This window comes from Schistosoma haematobium, chromosome 6, assembly GCF_000699445.3.
Source record: "Schistosoma haematobium chromosome 6, whole genome shotgun sequence".
NCBI lineage: Eukaryota > Metazoa > Platyhelminthes > Trematoda > Strigeidida > Schistosomatidae > Schistosoma > Schistosoma haematobium.
The window spans coordinates 19762240-19784524 of record NC_067201.1 but is presented as its reverse complement, the minus strand read 5'-3'; the positions used below and the strand labels follow the sequence as shown (position 1 = coordinate 19784524).

The 22285-nt window shown below is 37.4% G+C and overlaps 1 protein-coding gene across 1 annotated transcript; it reads left to right on the top strand.

The window, feature by feature from the left end:
- The first annotated feature begins 7633 nt into the window (after positions 1 to 7633).
- Positions 7634 to 20906, top strand: ENKD1 (Enkurin domain-containing protein 1). Its single transcript, XM_051217069.1, has 6 exons — positions 7634 to 8392; positions 9684 to 9895; positions 11980 to 12435; positions 14756 to 14979; positions 16364 to 16500; positions 20057 to 20906. Exons 3-6 carry the CDS (start codon positions 12166 to 12168, stop codon positions 20212 to 20214), a joined length of 789 nt encoding a protein of 262 aa, XP_051065707.1. The 5' UTR covers positions 7634 to 8392; positions 9684 to 9895; positions 11980 to 12165; the 3' UTR covers positions 20215 to 20906.
- Positions 20907 to 22285: the final 1379 nt, after the last annotated feature.

Sequence of the window (22285 nt, the reverse complement as noted above, 5' to 3'; positions counted from 1 at the left end):
CATCTCATGTTGAAAGCCGGGATTCTTTGAAAATCATGAGGCCGATGACCCAACCTAAATCAAGAAGAACAATTAGTATAAATACATGGAATGTTCAAACAAAGTAAAAGCATAAGAAGACTAACCAATTAGCTGCGGAATGGAGAAGATACAAATGACGGTGCTCGGAATAAGTGAAGCCTACTGGATCAAAGTGGGACAGAAGAAGACAGATTCCAAAGAGGTCTTGCTGTGCACTGCTCTGGAAGAGGAAAATGCTCCACATACTCAGGAAGTTGCTCTGGTGCTGTCCAAAGATGCACCTAAAACTCTTATGCGATGAAAATCTCATGGATCCAGGATTATCAAAACATCTTTCATTTACGAGGAAGGAGGGAATCACAATAAATATTATCCAGTGTTATGCGACCACAAATGACGAAAATAAAGACCAGTATTACGAGAGGCGGCAGTCGATCACAGAAAGTGCTCAGGAAATAACTTGACCATCCTGATGAGAGACCTTGTAGTGGTTTTGGGCCCTAACTCCACAATCCTCAAAGCTGAAAGCGAGATAATTCGATAAATAGATATTCATCATTTAACGCGGAGAAAACCGAACGATGGGGAAGACGGCAACAATGAATCGAATTAAATCGAGTTGATCGGATGGCATGACTCAACCTCGCAGGCGTGGTCGCTCTGTACAACATACTTTTACTCACATTAAACATATTGTTCTCTCTCCAGCCTGGATGTGTTCTCCATTATATATTGGTACTTGTTACGATACAATGAGTTGGTTTAGATGATGATGAGACTTCCACGTAAGATCTTATGGATTAGACAGTTATATCATGGCAAATCTAATATTTTAGGATGAGGTCTATTATTAGAGCAGTACTAATAACGAAGTTGACCGTAATCCCACAACCTAAACGCCAAAGTCGGAATGGACAACACCTGGTATGAAGATATCATGAAATGACATGTATTGAGAGATGGGAAAGAGAATGGTGACAGACGTGCAAACCCATGTGCATTCAACTAAGTGGTTGTAGGCGGGACAATATTCGCACACAGACGCATACACAAAGCTACATGGGTCTCACTACATCACACTACAGATAATAAGATCGATCATATGTGTATCACTAAAAAGTTCAGTAGGTCAGTGGAAAACATGAGAATCTAGAGAGGAGCTCTTATAGCTTCAGATCAACGCCTAGTCGTGGACAAGAATACACTGAAGCTAAAGAAGCACTAGGCAATTGGACAAACAGCAGTAAAAAGGTTCAATACAGCCCTCATTCGAGATACTGACGAACTCAACGAATACAAAATAACTCCCAACCAAATGTTCCAAGACTTGCAATAATAATAATAATCAAGTTCTACTCAAAGAAGACGAAATTACAATGGACAACAAGTGAAAAGGGATAAACGAAGCACTAACCTCAACGTGTAAGAGAGTGCTGGGTCGAACAGGCATCATCATAAGAAATACTCAAAAGCAAACAAGCAAACGAAGAAGAGCATTAGAGCTGACAAGCAGAAATACGTGATAGCCCTACAATAAATGCTTCATTTGCAAAATGTTAATCACTTGTCTCAAACTTGACTATTCTTTCTGCAAGTGTCAATTAATCGTTTGGGAATCCAGAGGTCATTCGATTCCACACCGATCACTCTATGTTATCGTTCTCCTTTTCTTGATCTCATTAAAGTTCTGCCTTCAGGCACTACATCTTAGACTGATGATACACACTACTTATATCTGTCGAGGTAAGTAGCACACAGCACAGAACTAGAAGTCAATAATCAACAAGCCAGGTCAACCAGTGAAACTGACGAACGGTGGAACAGGTGGGTAGAGCATTCTAAAGAACTGTTGAACAGACCAATCCCACTGAACCCACCAGACATCGAAGAAGCACACACGCACATTCCTAAGGTTGTCACTCTATCAACAATAGAAGAAGTCAGGATGGCAATCAGACAGATCAACAGTGGAAAAGCAGAAGCACCTGACAACATATCGGCTGTAGCACTGAAGTCAGATATTGAAGTAACTGCAAACATGCTTCACATCCTATTCTGAAAGATTTAGGAGCAACAAATGCCTATAGAATGGAAAGAAGAATACCTCATCAAGATACCAAAGAAAGGAAATCTCAGTATGTGTGAGAACTATAAGGGCATCACACTACTGTCAGTAACAGAAAAATTTTCCGATAGAGTGTTGCTGAACCGGTTGAATGATTCAGTGGACACAGCTTCGAGACCAATAGGTCGGATTCCGTAAGGATCGGTCGTCCACGAACCAAATCGCAACACTACGGACCATCGTTCAACAATCCATTAAATGGAATTCGTCACTATACATCAAATTCATTAACTATGGATAGGAGAACATTATGGAACGTATTCCGACTTTATGGTGTAACCGGCTATCTCATCAACACCATCCGGAATTCATACGACGGACTACACTGCGAAGCCGTGCATGGAGGAAAGTTGACAGATACATTCCAAGTTACGACCAAAGTCAGACGAGTCTGCTTACTTTCCGACTTATTCTTTCTACTGGTGTTTGACTGGATTATAAAGACTTCCACATCTGAGGGGAAGCACGGAATACGGTAGACAGTTTGGAGGCAGCTAGAAGACTTGGACTTCGCAGATGACCTAGCTCTTCTATCCCATACATACCAACAATTGCAGGTGGAGACAGCAGATGTAGCACCAACCACTGTAGCAGTAGGCCTCAACATACACAAAGGAAAAAGCAACATCCTCAAATACAACGTGCAGAACACCAACCCAATCACATTCGATGACGAAACTCTGGAAGGTGTGGAAACTTTCACGTACCTGGTCAGCATCATCAATAAACAAGGATGATCCAATCTGAGTGTGAAGGTAAGGATTGGTAACTAAAGGGCAGCATTCCTACAGTTGAAGAACACATGGAACTCAAAATAACTGCCTGTCAACCAGTTTCAAAGTCGGAATCTTCAATAAGAATGTTAAAACAGTTCTAGTATGCGGGGCTGACGCTCATACAAATATGATGTACTTCATTGAACTGTAGCGTGGCGTCGAGTTGAGGTTAACTATGAACACCGCTACCAAGAAACACGTGCCAAATAAATCAGAAGGCGAAGGTTGAACGTAACCAAAGAAACCCATAAAATCCCCGAGAAACCAAATACCAGAAGGCAATTAATGGACCAAATCGAGATATGTATTTGCTGGCGATCTCGTGGCATCGAAAGGATACCGAGATCGTGCCAGGATACAAGCTTGGTTGCAGAACGTAACCGAATTCGCGCGAAGTTACAATTGAAGTGTAAGTATAAGAATGGAAGCACAAAATAGCTGTCATTAGCACAGTCAAACAAAAGCACGTTAAAACAAACACTGGTACAGTTGGTTATAATAATAATTGTTTTTATTAAACCAGTCGTGTTCTCGTGATAAATGTGAGTCACTACAGAACTTTACTATTGTAGTGAAACTCATGATATACGTTATGGCTTATTCCGTCCCCTCTTATGTAAATCGAAACCTAATATGATTCTTATACTATGCACTATTATGTATAAGATAATTTGGATATAGAAGTACTATATTACTTTATCACACGAACATATATTTAAAGGTCCTCATATAAGAAACATGTTAAGGCATTTTTCAAGTCAGAGATACAGAACTATAAGTGAGAATGAAGCCTGTGACGGAAAATTTTCAAGTATCTGTTAGGAATAACCACATAATCAATTATTGTTTTAATAAATGACTGTTTACGCTTTTTGGTAACAATGTATCAGCGCTTGTAACGAAAATTCTCATTCCGAGTAACCCTCATGTTTCTGAAAACATTCTCAATAATTAAAAGAATTCTGTGTTAGTATTTGAATTCAATTGAGTTGCTAGCTTTCTATAATTTGCTTTTCGAAACGATTTCAGATGATTATACATCAGCAGTTTAATAATGGATTATATATATATGTCAGTATTGACCTAAGATGTCTTAGATCATTCCGCTAATCTCTGTAGATGACGAAAAGTTTTAAAGATCTACAAAGAGCGAAAACTATTCACTTGAGTTTGAAAGGTACCCCACAATGGAAAAATCGGCAATAGATAAACAGTTCAAACATAACCTGTCGAAATATCACGTCATGAACATTCTTCCTCATTTAACACAAAGCGCTTTTACCCTGCGCGCGAATCCTCTCCCAATTGTCTCTTTTGAACGTTCTCGGGCTTGCAACCACGGAGAATTAGGACACCAGCTTAAACTACAAAATAATATGTTTCTCGGACTAATTTCAGAGGCAGGAACTCAATTGGATAAAATGTCTAAAACAAAAACCTTACGGGACAGACCCCAACATCCGAGGTGATTCTGGTTGAGTTACAGGGGAATGAGAAGTGACCTGATAGTGGCCGAAAATATATTAAGTGCACCGAGCCACCCCAACACTAACATATTACCAGAATATCATCAACACGCTCCTCAAGGCAACCTTCAAAAGACTGCACACCAAAGAACAGATACGCTTTTACTTTTTCTCATCAAAGGTTTCTCCCGTTCAGAATGCGCCCCCAGCCGGGGTGACCATGGCCACATCAGTCGATAGCTTTTAGAGGGAACTTGATAAACAACTGCCTATTCACAGATTACCATTCTCCTCTTTGACCATCTGTGTCTGATGCACGTCTCGTAAATTACCACGGCTATCATTACCACATACCAGTAACTACTTCCTACCTCTCTTATTATCATTTCCGTTCCCGCTTTTATCCTTTTGATTCATTCTTCTTACACGTTACGAATCAGGTAAATTATTTGTTTACTCTTGAAACAATCGCTTCAGCTAGAATCTGGATTATCAGTTTGTCATTTGCACATCGAAATCTAAGGCGAAAAAAGTGGAAATTTCACTTTATTTCCGAATAGCAGACGAAAAAGCAGACCTTTTGGCGCGTTTTTGATCACTTAATTACTTGGGTTGGCTGCTTTGGGACCTAGTTGAAAGAAAGCTAGTGGTTAGTTGATATAAAAGTGGCATCTTTTTGTGAATTCGTTGACTTATATTATGATCATTGTTGAGCCATGCAGACTATCATCTTGTTCGGGTCAGTGTGATGATCATGATCAGTGGTTCAGCACGTTCGTCTGACAATAAGTTCGAAATCCATCTCAATGGTTCGGGTGAACTCACTCCTTTTTTCTCTAGATCTACAGTTCTACCATTCATTTATGATTACACTTTCATTATCCTTTCAAACTATATTCGCGTTTTAGTCTTTTTTTAAATCGATAATGTTACTAGATTGTTTCGACTCTTAATAATCATCTTGTTGATTCTATCGTCACACTAATGTGATGTATCACGTTTTTTTAGATCACATTTGTGACACATTCTAATTTAATCGTGACTGATCGGCTTTTAATTCGATCCAGCTTTACCTTATAGAAACCAATTATAATGCATGACAAGCGACATATCAAACAACAGAACACTGAGAAACAATACTCACTATTAAAAATAGTAAAGTTTTATATTTCATTTCTGATTTCTTCCATATAATTGGCCCAAAAATAGTACGATAATCGTAGTGCAGGCGGAAACCAAAGCTCTTATGTACTGATGAGTTAATCAGTAAGTAGAGTCACGTAGACAGACTTTAGAAGTCTTGGTGAGTTCTATCAGCCAAGGCTTCGTTAAACTATCCTCCCTACTGATTACCGTTCGTCGTGGAAGAAGTCAACAAATAGGCTCTTGCATAAATCTACTATATTTCCATGGTAGCATTTAGGTCGTACCATGCAGCTTTTTTCAATTCCCTCTTACACCTTTTCTGCTGTAATTGTTGAGTCTACTAGCTTCCACTTTACAACTCTGCTGCTTTTCTCTACTACTTTGTTCACTTCTGTATATTCGGCATGTGACTCGAATTTTCGTGCTTTTTCTCGGATGCTGTCGTAGTGGTTAACATTTATCAATAGATTAATATTATTATTTGGTCTACTAATTTAGGTATCAACGATCTATATTGTTTTAGAAGTTAATTAACCTTAATCGTTTTTCTCGCAATAGTATAGTGGTGGTCTAAAGAATTATCGACCAGTGTTTCTGATTTTTTAAATTTGTTTAACTTTGCTTATGAGAGAGAAATAACCCCGAATGCCGTGGTATGGATGAGGGTGGGAAGAATCAACTCACCTCGAAGTGCCTTAACATGGCCACGCGTATACAGCCACTGACAGAAAATTCCTACTCACTGCCTTCTCGCACCACGGGTATTGTTTACGAAATCATGAGGACGAAAAGCGAATGTCTGGCGATTTAACCTGGTTGGTGGACACGGAAGTTCACATAGGGGAGCTTGAAAACCCTGGTTCCAACCCAACGGTGTACATGAGATCCAGGATCCTAAGGAAACAAATGGCGTATTGTTGGTCACCGGCTACCATAGGACTGTATCTCCTGATGTTGCTACGCTGCCTTGTGGATTAGACCTCTGGGTCAAAGGTCCAGGGGATGGGCCACTAAGAAAACCACCTGCTTTGGCTTGGGTACCCGGTCAGTATCCCAACCCTTACATGAAGCAAGTGGTTTGTGTAACGCATATGTATTCGGTGCCCATTTGTACCAATATTTATTTGTTTAAATAAAAATAAATAAATAAATAAATAATAACTTGACGAATAAAAGTTTGTCACTCTAACGATAATTGAGTATAAAATCTGTTACCTGACAAAAAGTAGATCATCATCAGCAAATAGACTTTAGAGTACATTCGATCTAACTGAAAAAATTTGACAGTTATGGTTGGAGTTATAATAAGTTATCTTTTAATTTCATTTATTATTATTATTATTCAGCTTATCAATCATAGTAAATTTTTTACACAAACGCCAAAAAGTACCTCAGTATGACGTCAATATTATCTCATCATCCTGTATTTGTTAATAACTATACAAATCTGTACAAACCAAATCTAATAAACCATAATCTGAAATCAACTGATGAAACCAACTTCAAATGTACAAATGGTCCAACGTACAATGTTGATTTATTACAATGGCAAACGAATACATCAAGCAGTTCATTGGATCGGTTACGATTGCGCAGTAAGTATCAGTTTCATTTTCAAAATTGAGCTTCTGTTTTTTTAATTGTAACAAAAGATAAGAACTAATTTTAATGTCTTTATTTTAGCTAGGACGGTTTTAAATTGAAGGAGTATTTTGAATCTTAATCGGTTTAAGTGATCCCCTTTAAACTAAAGGAGGTGGATAGCCTATTGTTCAAACAAAAAGTAGATATACAGTGGATGTAGATAAAAATATCACACTTTGTGTGACTCTAAAAAATGACAGGAATTTTGACTGGGTTACAAAAACGTTGACATACTAAATCTTTTGTTATTTGAGTTTAATGTTTAACATGCTGGTTAAATTTCTAACCGATTTTTTGTCATACGGGAACAACTTATAAGGGAGTAGCTCTCGATTCTATATTTTTTATGTTGAACATGTCTCTACGGATTTAGACTTGTAATTCATTAGGTTGTAATTTTCTGTCATAATTGAATGTTAGGTTTGTTTTCAGTAATTTTCTCGAACAAATATGATATTTTATGCCATTATTTTATGATAAATTAAATTTCAATGGTTGAGATCATGAGTCAGTTGAAGCTAGACCACCATGAAGAACCTGAAAGCACTGGATCTAGCTTTAATTGACTCATGATCTCAACCATTGAAATTACTATAATATCCACAAGAACCCTTCTGATATAAATTGAATTGTTTGGAAAACTTTTAAAAACTACTTCATGACTCATAACTATCGTTGAGTATTTAAACTATAGTTTACAGAGAAGTTATGATCTACGTTGTGCATATCATCTGGGCTACATCAGTCTTCCTAAGTTCAATCATCAAGAAATCATAGATGTTATGAAGTACTGACAAAAATATGCAACGCTTAGAAATGTTGGCAGTAAAACACGTTGGGTTTTCTTTTTGGTGTATCTCGAAGCTTATCAGCTGAAGTTGGAAGGAAACAGTTCTCGATTTTTAGTTTCATTTCAGGATTATTAACATTCAACGAAAGTTGATTAGGTGGTGCATATATTTTGTATGAATAACAATAAATCAAGAATGACTTCTTATTAACTATAATGATGCGTTACAACCACACAGATAAGTTTACTGTATTTGAATTTGAGTTGAAGTATTATAACTTAATTGTTTCAAGAATGAATATGCTTTCGGAAGAACAATTTATTGAGAATAAAAGTTTTAAATGATGGAACAAAAATCATACTTTGTAGCTATCTGTTCAGGTGACTTCATAAAAGCGTCCATTATAATAAGAACTTTCAGTGGGTGAGCTACTTTGTTGATTCGATTTTCATGATTAGATATAAAGCCTCAATGTTTATGGGTTTAAGCATGAATAAGTATGATTTAAGTTTTTATTTTACTGAAAATATAGATGGTGCTGAGTAAGTGAATTGTTTACAGTCAGTCAGTCAGTAGCAACGTAGAAATTCGTACGTACGTACATCAGTTCGAGTTGCTACACCACATTAGCACAAAGATGCAGTTGTCGATTCAAATCCCGTAGTGATAGAGGTGGTGAGATTATAGGCAGTAATCGGAAAGATTAGGGTTTAAAGATTTTATTTAAAGAGTATAATCCAGTGAAATAAATTTGGAAAGAGAAAAAAAGAGACAAGGAGGATTCAGGAAAGTAGGATTTGGGAGAACACAAAGAATGGATGCACCTTCGCCATTACAAACGATTTTGAGCAATGTCATTCAGGGTCTCTAACTATCGGTCGCTATCATCTCGTGGTCCCCAACCAGGTAGTCTACACCTACCAACATGGCTCAGTCCACTTGTCAGTGACTTCATGGTTTTGTGCCATGTTTTGGTCTGGCCACCCCTAGCTTTCTTCCAACCTACTCCTATACCACTGAACATCGCTCGTCGGGGCAGTTGGTGTTTGGGCATACATAACACATGCCCCAGTCATCTCGACTGATGAAGTTTCACTACTTTATCAATTGATTTGCCATCCTTACCTAGCACCCGTTTCTTAACAACTGCGTTACTTACTCGTTGGTCCCAGGATATACGAGCAATGTTTCGAATACATATATGATCAATATTATCTAGTCTAAGGATAAACATCTACGAATTTAAGACACTGGATTTTCCGATTAACTTGCTTAAACACTTCCATTAAATCCAACCTCATTTGACGCTGAGGATCACATTATGCATTCCTCTCATTTACGCTAATAAACTAACTAGTCATTTGTTATTATAACGCACCGTACGTGGTATCCAGTGATTAAAAGCTATCTGTAAATAGCTGTCTGTAACTCTTCGAGAATTACTGCCAGTCTCAAGCCCGGATAGAGGAGGAATGGGGTCGGCAACCCCATCCCGCAGAAAAGAAACTGTGCTAAAAAAAACGCTAACCAGCAAATAGTCACCCAGTTGTTTTGTGTATTGATTTAAAATTGATTAAAAAGTTATTTCTGGAATTCTTCACAACTTAGTCCCTTATTGAGAGATAGTAATATCAAGTGAGCTTTCGAAATAAATTTTATTTTATTTACAACTGTACTCTAGAGAACTTTATCTATGTTTCATGTAAATTATCAGATAATCGTCGAAAAGATTATATTCGTGAAAATATTCGTCAACTAAGACAATTAGAAGACAGCATAACATTTAAAAAACGTGTTGCAGAACAATGCGGTAGATCAGTTCTCTCAACAGATCGTACACAAAACAATACATGCAACAAATTTATAACATGTCATCATGCACAAACTAGACAATCTCAACCAAATGAAAATCCTATATCTTCGGAGGTAATAAAAACAACTAGATTTTTTTTACTTAATATAACGTTTGTGTGGTAGGAATTTCGACGTACTTACATCTGTTACTCCCAATGGAGCATAGGCTGCCGGCCAGCATTCTCTAACCCACTCTGTCCTGGGCCTTCCCACTTCTATCCAATTTTTGTTGATTTTTATCATGTCTGTCTCCATTTCTCGACGTAATATGTTCTTTGATCTTCCTTTTTTCCTTTGACCTTGAGGATTCCACTTGAGGGCATGCCTTTTGACGTAGTTGGGTGCTTTCTTCAATATGTATCTTATTCACTCCCAGCTCTTCTTCCTGATGAATTCCTCCGCTGTGATCTGGTTTGTTCTCTCCCATAGTAGGTTGTTGCTAACAGTGTCTGGTCAACGGATCCGAAGTATTTTGCGTAGAAAACTGTTAGTAAACACTTGTATCTTCTGGATGGTTGCTTTCCTAGTTTTCCAAGATTCCACCCCTTACAGTAGAACTGTCCTAACATTTGTATTAAAAATTCTGACCTTGGCGTTGGTTGATAGACAGATCCTTGAGTTCTAGATGTTCTTCAGTTGTAAATATGCTGCTCTTGCTTTGTCGATCCGCGCCTTCACATCTGCATCAGATCCACACTGCCCAGATATGTTGAGGTTTTTACATCTTCCAAATCTTCTTCGTCAAGTGTGATTTGATTGTTTCATGCTGTGTTGTATCGAGGAATCTTGCTTTTCCCCTTTTGTATGCTGAGATCTATTGCTGCTGTGGTTGCTGCTACACTGGTCGTCTTCTCCTTCATTTGTTGTTGCTATTGCGATAGGAGGGCCAAACCATCTGCGATGTCTAGATCGCCCAGCTGCATCCTAGATGTCTACTGTATCCCATGCTTCCCCTAAGATGTTGACGTCTTCATTATCTAGTCGATCACCAGGAGAAAGAGAGGGCGTGAGAGTAAACAACGTTGCCTGACACCGGTCTTTACCACGAACGAGTCTGCCAACTGTCCTCCACGCACGATTTTGCAGTTTAATCCACCATATGAATTCCGTATGATATCGACTATCTTCTCAGATACGCCGTAGTATGGAAAGAGCTTCCATAGTGTTGTCCTGTCCACGCTATCAAATGCTTTCTCGTCGACAGTGAAGTTGATGTAGAGTGGCGAATTCCATTCAATTGATTGTTCAACAATGATCCGTAGTGTTGCGATTTGGTCTGTACACGATCGATCCTCACGGAATCCTGCCTGCTGATCTCGAAGTTGGGCCTCTCTGGGGATACTGTCTGTCCCAAGCCCGGATAAAGGAGGAGGGTTGGGTATGAGGTTAGCGACCCCATCATATAGAAAACTAACTCGCTAAAAAACACTAACCAGAAAAAGTTATTCGAAAATTTCGACTATTTTTCATTAAAACTCTCATCACTGAAAATATAACTTCTCATTAAGACTTTGAGACAATACACCTTGAATCGTATCACTGATATAAGTAGTAAAGTAGCATCATTTCAATTACCTTACATTTAGATTGTTTAAATGTTTGTTGAATTCCTGTATATTTATCGTTATCTTTAATAGTTAAATTTATGACTTAAATCTTAATAAATTTATTTACATGTTTATACCACTCAGTAGTCAGTTAATGCTTTAAAGTTAATTTAAGAAAGTTATCAGCATATACTCATTAGTGACTAGCTTCAACAAGTATTTCCTAGAGTTCTGGTGGGAAGCAGTGACCAGTGGAGTTCAACCGGGTCTGTCGTGAGATAGTAACTCACTGATGACAATGTTGGATGTGTCGCTCGATTTTGTGAATTAGTTGAAGTTAGACATTAACACCATTGGATGCCGGCTCAGTAGTCTAGAGGTTAAGTGTTCGCGCACGAGACCGATAGGTCATGAGTTGAAATCTCGCAAGGCGTGATCGTGGATGTGCACTGCTGAGAAGTCCTACAATAGGACGAAACGACCGTCCAGTGCTTCCAGATCTAGCTTCAATTGACTCATGATTTCAACTATTGAATTATTTTTATTATATAATAAACTGATTACTGTTAAATAATTGTGTTTAACAATGATTTTCTATTTGTTTATTAGACTGGATTTAATACATCAATTCAGTCATTATCAAAAACTGATGCAATCAAATCTAGTAAACAAAATAAATATAGTATTAATTTAAACAAAACTGATAATCCCAAATATCTACAATCAAACAACTCATCAATATCTACACAAACTGATAATTATATAGATCAATTGAAGCAAACTATTCCCCCACATATGCCTAATTCACATAATGTTTCTTCTAAAAATAAGGGACAATCTCATCAATCTTTATCATTAAGAACAAATAAATCTGATAAAAAAATACAACGAACAACATTAACACCAATTCAATCAATTAAAAAAACAGAATATTTACGTGCACATTCTCGTGATATTGAAGATGAAGTTGATCTAAAATATTTAAGTAGTATACCTATTTCACCTATACATAAACATTTGAATTCAGCTAAAACATCTGTACCAAAAGCTGAATCAGCTAAAAATGTAAGTTTATTTATTATATCTAATCTATGTTATCTAAAATAGCGAAGGCGAGGTATCCGATTATCGAATAAGGGATGAGTATACTGTGCGACAGTTCGTTCTGTTCTACTTTACGGCTGCGAAACATGGCCATTAAGAGTAGAAGATAATCGTAAGTTACTAGTATTTGACGACAGATGCCTTAGAAATATTTGTCGCATCTGCTAAGATCACCAGATAAGTAATAGTGAGGTTAGACGCAGGGTATTAGGGAATCATGGTAAATCATTTGATGAGGTTGTGAATCTTCATCGACTGAGATGATTGGGCCACGTGTTACGTATGCCTGAACACCGATTACCACGACGTGCAATGCTAACCGGTGTTGGGGATGGTTGGAAGAAAGTTAGGGGTGGCCAAACCAAAACGCGGCATCAGTGCTTGAAGTCATTAACTTCTGATGTGATTTATGTTGGTAGATACACACTATTTTGCTGGTGTCCGCGCGACTATTGTAACCAGTGGTTGGTGATTCTGGATGACATGGCTCAGAACCGATCACAATGGTGTAGTGTATACAATCTCTGTCTTCATTTAAACTATGAGATTAAAATCGTTTCATATCTTTCTACGAACTAATTCTTTCTTCCTGTACTATATCGTGATATGCAATCTTTCTTTTATATATTACCACGATTGAATTGACTACTTTAATGGACTTGATCTTCATCTCGTTGTGCTAATGCGGTATGGCAACTTGGACCGATGCATATATGTGCCTGGTACTACGTTGTAGTTGACTGACTGACTTAAAAATAACGAATTCATGGTCATAGTGATAAAAATATAAGTAAACGTATTTCACTGAAATCAATATTAATTTTCAGTGCTAAGTAATGTCATCTATAGGACTACCGAGAACGAAAAAGCCGGTGAACAAGTGTCCCATTTTAACTTTCAGCTCGTCAGAATTTTTCCTCCATGGGAAAACCAGGTATGGAGTTAGCATTGATTTTCAGTAGTTTTGTATGTAACGACAGTCCACCATAAAAATTCTATTATTGATCAGTAGAAGATTATCAGAACTATATTTATAGTTCTGATAATCTACGTTTTCTTATTACACTATCGAGATTTAGGTAGGATAGATAAGAGAGCGAACATGTGCCATAAAACAGCTCAAAAAATAAAAACGAATTGGCAGACTGAGGGATTAGATAAACGCTTCTGAACTCAGAGATCTGGCTTGAATTAATGGGTTTCCAATGCCTTTACTATGTAACATTTCCCTATCCAGCTTCTATTAGAACCAGTTTGTCTGACTTTATCAATAATTGTGAATAAAGATTTTAGTGGAGATAGATTATCAGAATTAACTAGATGTTCAGTAATCGAGTTATCAACGGATTTAGATTCACCTTTATTACCTGTGCTAGAAGGTGTTCGGATATGCGTTTGAAATCAGAATGCTTTATGCAGCCAATATAATATACTCCACAGCGGCAGGTTAACTGATGGATGGATACTGAAGTGCTCCAAAACGATAGTTAATCCTCGACACATCCTTGAGTCAGGCATTTACTGAAAAAGAACTCATTTGAATAAAAAACTTTGGATTTCGACAATTAGTTTCTTAAGATCTATGCAGCCGCATCCTCTTTGAACTAAATCTCCATAAGAAATATTTTTCGTAGAGTAGGAGTTCCTTCAACTAGGTGTTTTGGTTTTAGGCTACTGCCACTGAAGCAGAGAGGAAATCCACTTCCTGATATTTTTCAGTTTTTTGTTGATCATGTCTTCAGTACATTATTCTAGCTCTCAAGAATAAAGATAATTTTCTCTTTGTACTAAATGTAATTAAACTTTGCGCACTTCATATTGACTTTCTATATATAGACCTTTGTGAATAGACGTACGGCTTTTTTCTTAGCCAAACATCTAGAAACTCAAATTCTGCGTTTATCTCTGACTCAAGTATGAATGTAATCGGCTAGTGGGGTCTATTGCACACCTGTAGTATTTTATTAAGACAATTGGAGGCTGTTGAGTAATACAGCAGATTGAATGGAGTTCAACTTGCACATGATTGGACTCCTGCTCAGTGGTTCGAAGCTTAGGTATTCGGGGGCAAGACTGAAGGTCCCTGGTGGCAAGGTCGTGGGTGCTCATTGTTGAAGAGTTTCATGCTAAGAAGAAGCAGACGTTGTGGTTCCAGATTCTCAGTAGTTGTCTAACTCCGATCAGTTCGAGATGTCAATAATATCATAAGCATTTTTTGCTTCCTACTAAAAGTAAGACAAATAGACAGTTTTATAATTTAAATTATTTTCTATATTAATAGGTTGAATTTATCAGACGTGATATTAATTTTGTTCGTGCTAATGCTCATATGGCAACAGCACCAAGTGTAAAAAGAACTGGAATTCGACGGATAGCAAGTTTGAATTCTTTATCGTTAAATGATAAAACTCATCTAACAGATTCAAATATAACAAAATCACAAATATCGCATACATCAAGAATGTGGCCTGAAAGACGATTAAAAAGCGGGGTTATCCCACCTTAGTAAGTTTTATTAGTCTATCCATGTTACATCACATTTAAGTAATCAATTATTTGAACCAAAAACGATCACTTACTTATATCTGTTACTACTCCCAATGGAGCATAGGGCGCCGACCAGCATTCTCCAACCCACTCTGTCCTAGGCCTTCCCAGTCCTATCAAATTTTGTTGATTTTTATCATGTCTGTTTCCAATTCTTGACGTAATGTGTTCTTTGATCTTCCCTTTTTTCCTTTGACCTTGAGGGTTTCATGTGAGGTCATGCCTTGTGATGCAGTTGGGTGATTTCCTCATTTCATTTAGAAAAAAATATTACACAAAAGTTAATCCTATAAGGATTGCCAATGTGTTAAGATAGTTATCCGCATTAATTAAATATAATCCGGCTTAGTGATACCATCAGTTTGTACTGAATTATATAAATTCGAATTGTCAACTATTACTCTTTTCTGTTAAACGTTGTATTTGAGTGTGATAAAAATCAATAAAATTGTACTGTATATACGTATGAATGAACTATGAGAAGGGTGAGTGAGGTAGTTGATTGAGCTTTTAGTATCCCATAATTGGAAAGTTGTATAATCTTTAATATGATAATTTGCATAGCTTGTCACCAATACGAGATCCGAATGGTTATAAATGGACTTGATTACTCTAGTTTGGTTCATTCTCAACAATTACATTATTATGGGACATCGCTATTGTGGATAGATGATTAAGAAGAATTTCAGTTATTCGATTGCTTTTTAAAACATGTCTTGTCCATAACAAGATAACTTGTTGAGCCAAAGAGAAGAAGACACCTAATAAAATGCGGAATCTGTATACATCTGGTTGACTTGGCTACGTGATAACCATCTCAGTTACTGTCTTTTCTGATGTTTGATATTGTTTGAAGTTGGTAAGGTACTTAGGACAAGACAACATCAGAAATGACAGAATGCCTGCAAAAATATATGGGTATTTCATTTTAATTTCGTAGTGAATACATATGCTGTTCTATTGTATGTAGCCCAAGGATCATCAAGTTTCGCACGAAACACTACTGTTCATTCACTGTAGTGTAAAGTTATTGTTTGGATCATTGAAACTCACTAGTTATTCACTGTCATCATTGGTACCCGGATCCCTGCTGATCTAGTTAATTTTATGAGTCATGAATTCCCATCAAAACTTCATGACGTCGCTTTATAATACACAAACCTAATATTCAAATTAAACATATTTATCTAAACACCTTATTAAAACATTGAATTAGCCAACTATTGAGTTATTTATGCATGATAAAAGAGTAAAAGTCTAATAAAGCTGTTTAATATATAAACTGATTGTCTACAATAAAATAACAAGAAATGTACATGAATGTATCATCATTTCTCTCTAGCCTAATCAAAATGAAACAAAAAGAAAAAGAACGGATTCAAAAAGAATTGGAAAACCAACCTGATCCAGATCAACCTCCAGGACATCAGAGAATGCCAGAAGAAGAACGTCTAAATACATTAGAATTGCTTAACAAAGGTATTAATTCATAGATGTGATTTTCATCCAAATATAAATGAAATCAGATATCTTATTCAGAATAATATGTAAACAGCATATGATATGTCGTACTTGCTTACTCCTGTTACCCCTCGAGGAGAAATATAAACCGCCCACCAGAATTGTGCATCGAAATCTGTCTTGCAAAATCCTTCCCAGTCGTTATTCATCCTTTTCATATCTGATTCGCGATGCAAGCTGTCCCTTGTCCTTCCTATTTTTGTTTTTCCTTCAGAATTTCAAGTTGGCGCTTGCCTCGTCATGAAATCTGATGATTTTCTCAATGTATGTCTTGTCCACTTCCAACATCTTTTCCTAATTTCCTCTTAATCCGCAAGCTGGTTTGTTCTCTATAGAAGATCTAGGTCATATGAGAAGTCCGAGTCGTCTAGCTGCATCCAAACTGCTTACCGTATTCCTTGCTTCCACTCAGATGTGGAAGTCTTTATAATCCAGTCAACCACCAGTAGAAAGAATAAGTCGGAAAGTAAGCAGACTCGTCTGACTCCGGTTGTCACTTGGAATGTATCTGTCAACTGTCCTCCATGCACGACTTCGCAGTGTAGTCCGTCGTATGGATTCCGGATGGTGTTGATGAGGCAACCGGCTACATCATAAAGTCGAAATAGGTTCCATAATTTTTTCTTATCCACACCATCAAACGCTTACTCATAGTCAATGAATTTGATGTATAGTGACGAATTCCATTTAATGGATTGTTGAACGATGGTCCGTAGTGTTGCGATTTGGTTCGTGGACGACCGATCCTTACGGAATCCGACCTGTTGGTCTCGGAGCTAAGTGTCCACTGAATCATTCATCTGGTTCAGCAACACTGTTGGAACCGCTTGCTGACACGAATAGTAGTAGGATGCCTCTGTGGTTCTCACATTTACTGAGATTTCCTTTCTTTGGTATCTTGATGAGGTATTCTTCTTTCCATTCTATAGGCATTTGTTGCTCCTAAATCTTTCAGAATAGGATGTGAAGCATGTTTTCAGTTACTTCAATATCTGACTTCAGTGCTACAGCCGATATGTTGTCAGGTGCTTCTGCTTTTCCACTGTTGATCTGTCTGATTGCCATCCTGACTTCTTCTATTGTTGATAGAGTGACAACCTTAGGAATGTGCGTGTGTGCTTCTTCGATGTCTGGTGGGTTCAGTGGGATTGGTCTGTTCAACAGTTCTTTAGAGTGCTCTACCCACCTGTTCCACCGTTTGTCAGTTTCAGTGGTTGGCTTACCTTGTTTGTTTTTGACCGCTAGATCTGGTTTACTAAACATCCTTGTTAGTTTATTCATTGTGCCATATAGTTGTTTCATATTTCCCTTCTCTTGCTACTCCCTTCACTGTCGTTGCTAGATGTTCCACATACTTCCGTTTATCAGTTCTAATGCTGATCTTCACTCGCTTATTTAGCTGTTGTTAATTGCTGTCTTGTTCTTCATTTCTCGAATCATGTTCAGGGTTGAGATAGAAATCCATTCGTGACTATTTGATTAGTTCTTCCAGTATGCCACATTGTACGGATATTTCATGTACCTATAATAATTGTTGCTTTGGTTGTTATAGGGGCCATCGGCCTCATGATTTTTGAAGAATCTCGGCTTTTACCATGAGGTGTCATAATTCTTGTAAATGAAGATCTTTCAACTCCCAGATCAGAGTTTAAGTTATTTACTCTGCTCAGTGTTTTCTCCATCAAGCTTGTTTTTCTACGAGATTGAGATGCTGACCCCACATCCAACCCTTCTTCTTTATCCGGGCTAGAGACCGGCAGTGAACAAACAGGCACCTAGCCTACTGAATATTATATATGTAATTACCTTTCCTCCCATTGATTTCTACTTCAGATTCCCTGAGTTTAATAGCTTGTAACTGTATTGACTAAAGTATTATCTACTGTTAATTTAGTTCTCTATCCTGGGTCTTGAATCCTGGATCTAATCTAACGTGATTAGTCTCATTATCGTATTAACGTATTATCGTAGTGTACTTGAGAGAAAAAAATATTTCAAACCATCCGTTATATCAGTTTACAAATTATGTTGAATGAAATGACAAGGGAATAGATATTAACTTTCCTTTTATTCTCTTTCTCAGTAGTGCTTAAGGGTACATATTTTTCTAAAACTAAAACTGGTAGGTTTTCTTAAGATAGATGATTTAATGGTGATTTTATTTTGCCGTTCAGGACACCAAATCACTATCTGCTTCACACTATTATTATTTTATTATTTAAACACATAAACTTTGGCACAAGGAGGCACCAAATAGATATGCGCCAAATAAATCATTCGATTTGTGTGAGGGCTGAGATACTTCCCGGGTGCCCAAACTGAAGTGGGTGGTTTCCTTAGGAGGACACACCCGGAGCCTTCGACGTAAAGGTCTGATTCCCAAGGTAGTGGAGCATGGTAAGGAGATGCAGTCCCATGGTTGCCGGTGACCAACGATTGGTTCATACGCCATTTGTTCCTTCAGGATCCTGTAGTCTATTTGTATCATTTGTTTGGAATCAGAGTTTTTCCAACTTCGTAGGTGGATCCTACATATCCACCAACCCGGTTAAAGCGCCGGACATTTGCTTTTCTTCCTCTCAATTTCGTAAAAAACATCCACGCTGCGAAAGGGCAGTGAGTAGGACTTGTATGACTGGTTGTATGCACGTGGCCATATTAGAACATTTCGACGGGAGAGCTGACTTTCCCCATTCTGCCGTACCAGAGTATTTGAGGGCTTCATGTGGAAGTGATGTTACGTTTCGCTGATCTAAATATTTTTAAAACGATCTTTCACTAATTCTAGAATAATTTTAAACAGGAGATTTTAGGAAATTTATAGTAACATCCTCTTTAAATAGTGACATTCAACAATAAAATTTTAATTATCACGTAAAACGTTGTTGGAACTTGACTTCTGTAAAATTAAGATTTCTGAGATTTATTTTCACGGCTCTGAACATTATCAAGGTTGTTGAACCATCTAAAATGAATCTCTTTTGCCAAATAGAACCCTTCTTCCACATTTCTCGATCTTAATTCCATAAAGTGTGAGAAATAGCCAGTCATGTTGTTATTTTAAAATGGCTAATAATTGGTCAGATGAAAATTGACTTTTTCTCCAACACTGAATAATGATACCATGGGGCTGCATCTTCTGACTTTGCTCCACTGTCTTGTGAATCAGACCTTTTATGTCAAAGACTTCGAGTGTGGCACCCTAAGAAAAAACCACCTACTTCAGTTTGGGCACCCGGGCAGTATCCAAGCCCTCACACAAATCGAATGATTTATGTGACGCATATATTTTTGGTGCCTCCTTGTACCAATGTTTATGTGTTTAACTAAATAAATGATATTAACAACTTTGATGAAGTTTTGTTCTCTGAGCTGGATGATTTAGTCGTGAACACAACCTCCATCAAAATCATCCACTTGAGCTACAAATCTTCTCCACCATCTCATTATGATATTAATAATTAGAAATTTAATTATTTACGATACATTAATTACACTTTGATTTTCTCTATAGCTCATACTCAGTTGTCAGAGGAATTTTCTCACCTCCCAGTACGTATGGATACATTGAGAATTCGTTCTAGACGTGCAGAAATTGAAAGTCGTCTCAGTGAATTAGAACAAGCTATTGAAATATTCAGTAAACCGAAAGTGTTTATTAAACCTGGTTAAATACAAATATGACTTAAAATAACATGGTCAATAATGTATAAAATATTGTCATGAACAACTTCTATGATAATCAGCTGTACTTCACATCATATAGTGACCGAGTATTTCGAATCATTTTTTGTTTGAGTGAATAGTTTTACCGACTATTTCTTCTGGTACAATTAGTTTACCATGTTGTTATTGTATGTATATGTATGTTTAATCTCTCAATCGATCCCCATAACAAAAGAAATTCAATGAAATGAATAGTATTAGTTATTTTGATGGAGTTTTGTTCTCTGAGCTAGATTGTTTGGTCGTGGGTCTCCACCATCTCAAGGAACAATAATGGGGCGGATTTGTATGCATAAAGCATACAATTCTTTTTCAACCTAGTACATAACAATAGTATCATGTACTGTCCCATCGCCCTTGGCAGATCAGGCAACCCCAAAGTTACATGAACACCATCAGGGCATACGACAAGCTAGGTACCCCTCCACCATTTCATAGTATCAGTTAATTTGGAAATTAATTATTTAGAATAAGCCGATGACATAGTTCTATTTGGTGAAAACGCTGACAAAATGCAGAGCCTTTCTGACCACTATAAGCAACAATGCAAGCATGTTTAGGATGCTATTCTCCCCCTCGAAATGCAAAATGTTGCTTCAGGATTGGGTTACATCGACACCCGAACTAGTGATAGGGAGTGAAGTAGTTGAGTGTGTCGACCGCTTCACTTATCTTGGAAGTCTCATCAGCCCTTGTGGTCTGGTGTGTGACGAAATCTCAGCACGGATACAGAAGGCTCGACTAGCTTTTGCCAACTTGCGTCATTTATGGCGTAGGCAAGATATCCGTCTATCAACCAAAGGACGTGTTTACTGCGCAGCAGTTCGTCCCGTCCTACTTTATGGCAGTGAAACATGGCCGGTAAGAGTAGAGGATATCCGTAGGTTACTATTATTCGATCATAGGTGTCTTCGAAACATTGCTCGTATATCATGGGACCATCGAGTAACACAGTTGTTAGGAAACGGGTACTAGGTAAGGATGGCAAATCAATTGATGAAGTAGTGAAACTTCATCAGTCGAGATGGCTGAGACACGTGTTACGTATGCCCAACGACCGACTACCTCGACGTGCTATGTTCAGTGGTATAGGAGTAGGTTGGAAGAAAGCTAGGGGTGGCCAGACCAAAACATGGCACAAAACCATGAAGTCACTGACAAGTGGACTGAGTCATGTTGGTAGGTGTAGACTACCTGGTTGGGGACCACGAGATGATAGCGACCGATAGTTAGAGACCCTGAATGACATTGCTCGAAATCTTTTGCAATGGTGCAGGTGCATCCACTCTTTGTGTTCTGCCAAATTCTAATCTGAATTCTTCATGCTCCTTTTTTTCACTCTCCAAACTTATTTCATTGGATTATACTGCTTGAATAACATCTTCAAACCCTAATCTTTCCGATTACTGCTTATAATCTTACTACCTCTACCACAATGGGATTTGAATTGACAATGTGGTATGGCAACTCGAACTGATGTACATACGTACGAAGTTCTACGTTGTTGATGACTGACTGACTGATAAAAAAAATTGACAAGCTAAATAAAGAATTGAATGAAGTAAGTTTTAATACGCATGACTCAGGGGACATTTTATTTTACAAAGCCGTCTTAACTCCTACACATTTATAAAGTTAGCCAGTCGGGGGAGACGCATTCGAGTCTGATGCCATGTGTATTCTATCCAGAAGTATTACTGAATTACTATATTTGTTTCAACATCTGTTCTATAGGACTAAGCAATTTAATGAACTAGTGTTTAGATTAATTTGTAAACTTCTATTGATTATTTATTTTATGAACAGGTTTTAAGAATCATTGATAGCAGTGTTCATCACTTACTAAGTGACAGGGAAATAAATAATTCGTTGAATTCTATCAGAAATTCTACATTACACATTAGATTCAAGTCTTCGTATGATATAAAATAATTACTGTTCGGTTCAATTGTATGATAAAGGAATTTGTCCTATCACCCCATTAGTTAGGAGGAATCCATAACTGAGATAAGACTTG

Excerpts from the sequence above, each read along its gene's own strand:
- ENKD1 (XM_051217069.1), top strand. The coding sequence starts at position 12,166 with ATGCCTAATTCACATAATGTTTCTTCTAAAAATAAGGGACAATCTCAT. Across the intron at positions 12,436-14,755 it reads AAGCTGAATCAGCTAAAAAT|GTTGAATTTATCAGACGTGA; the intron begins GTAAGTTTATTT and ends CTATATTAATAG. Across the intron at positions 16,501-20,056 it reads ATTAGAATTGCTTAACAAAG|CTCATACTCAGTTGTCAGAG; the intron begins GTATTAATTCAT and ends TTTTCTCTATAG.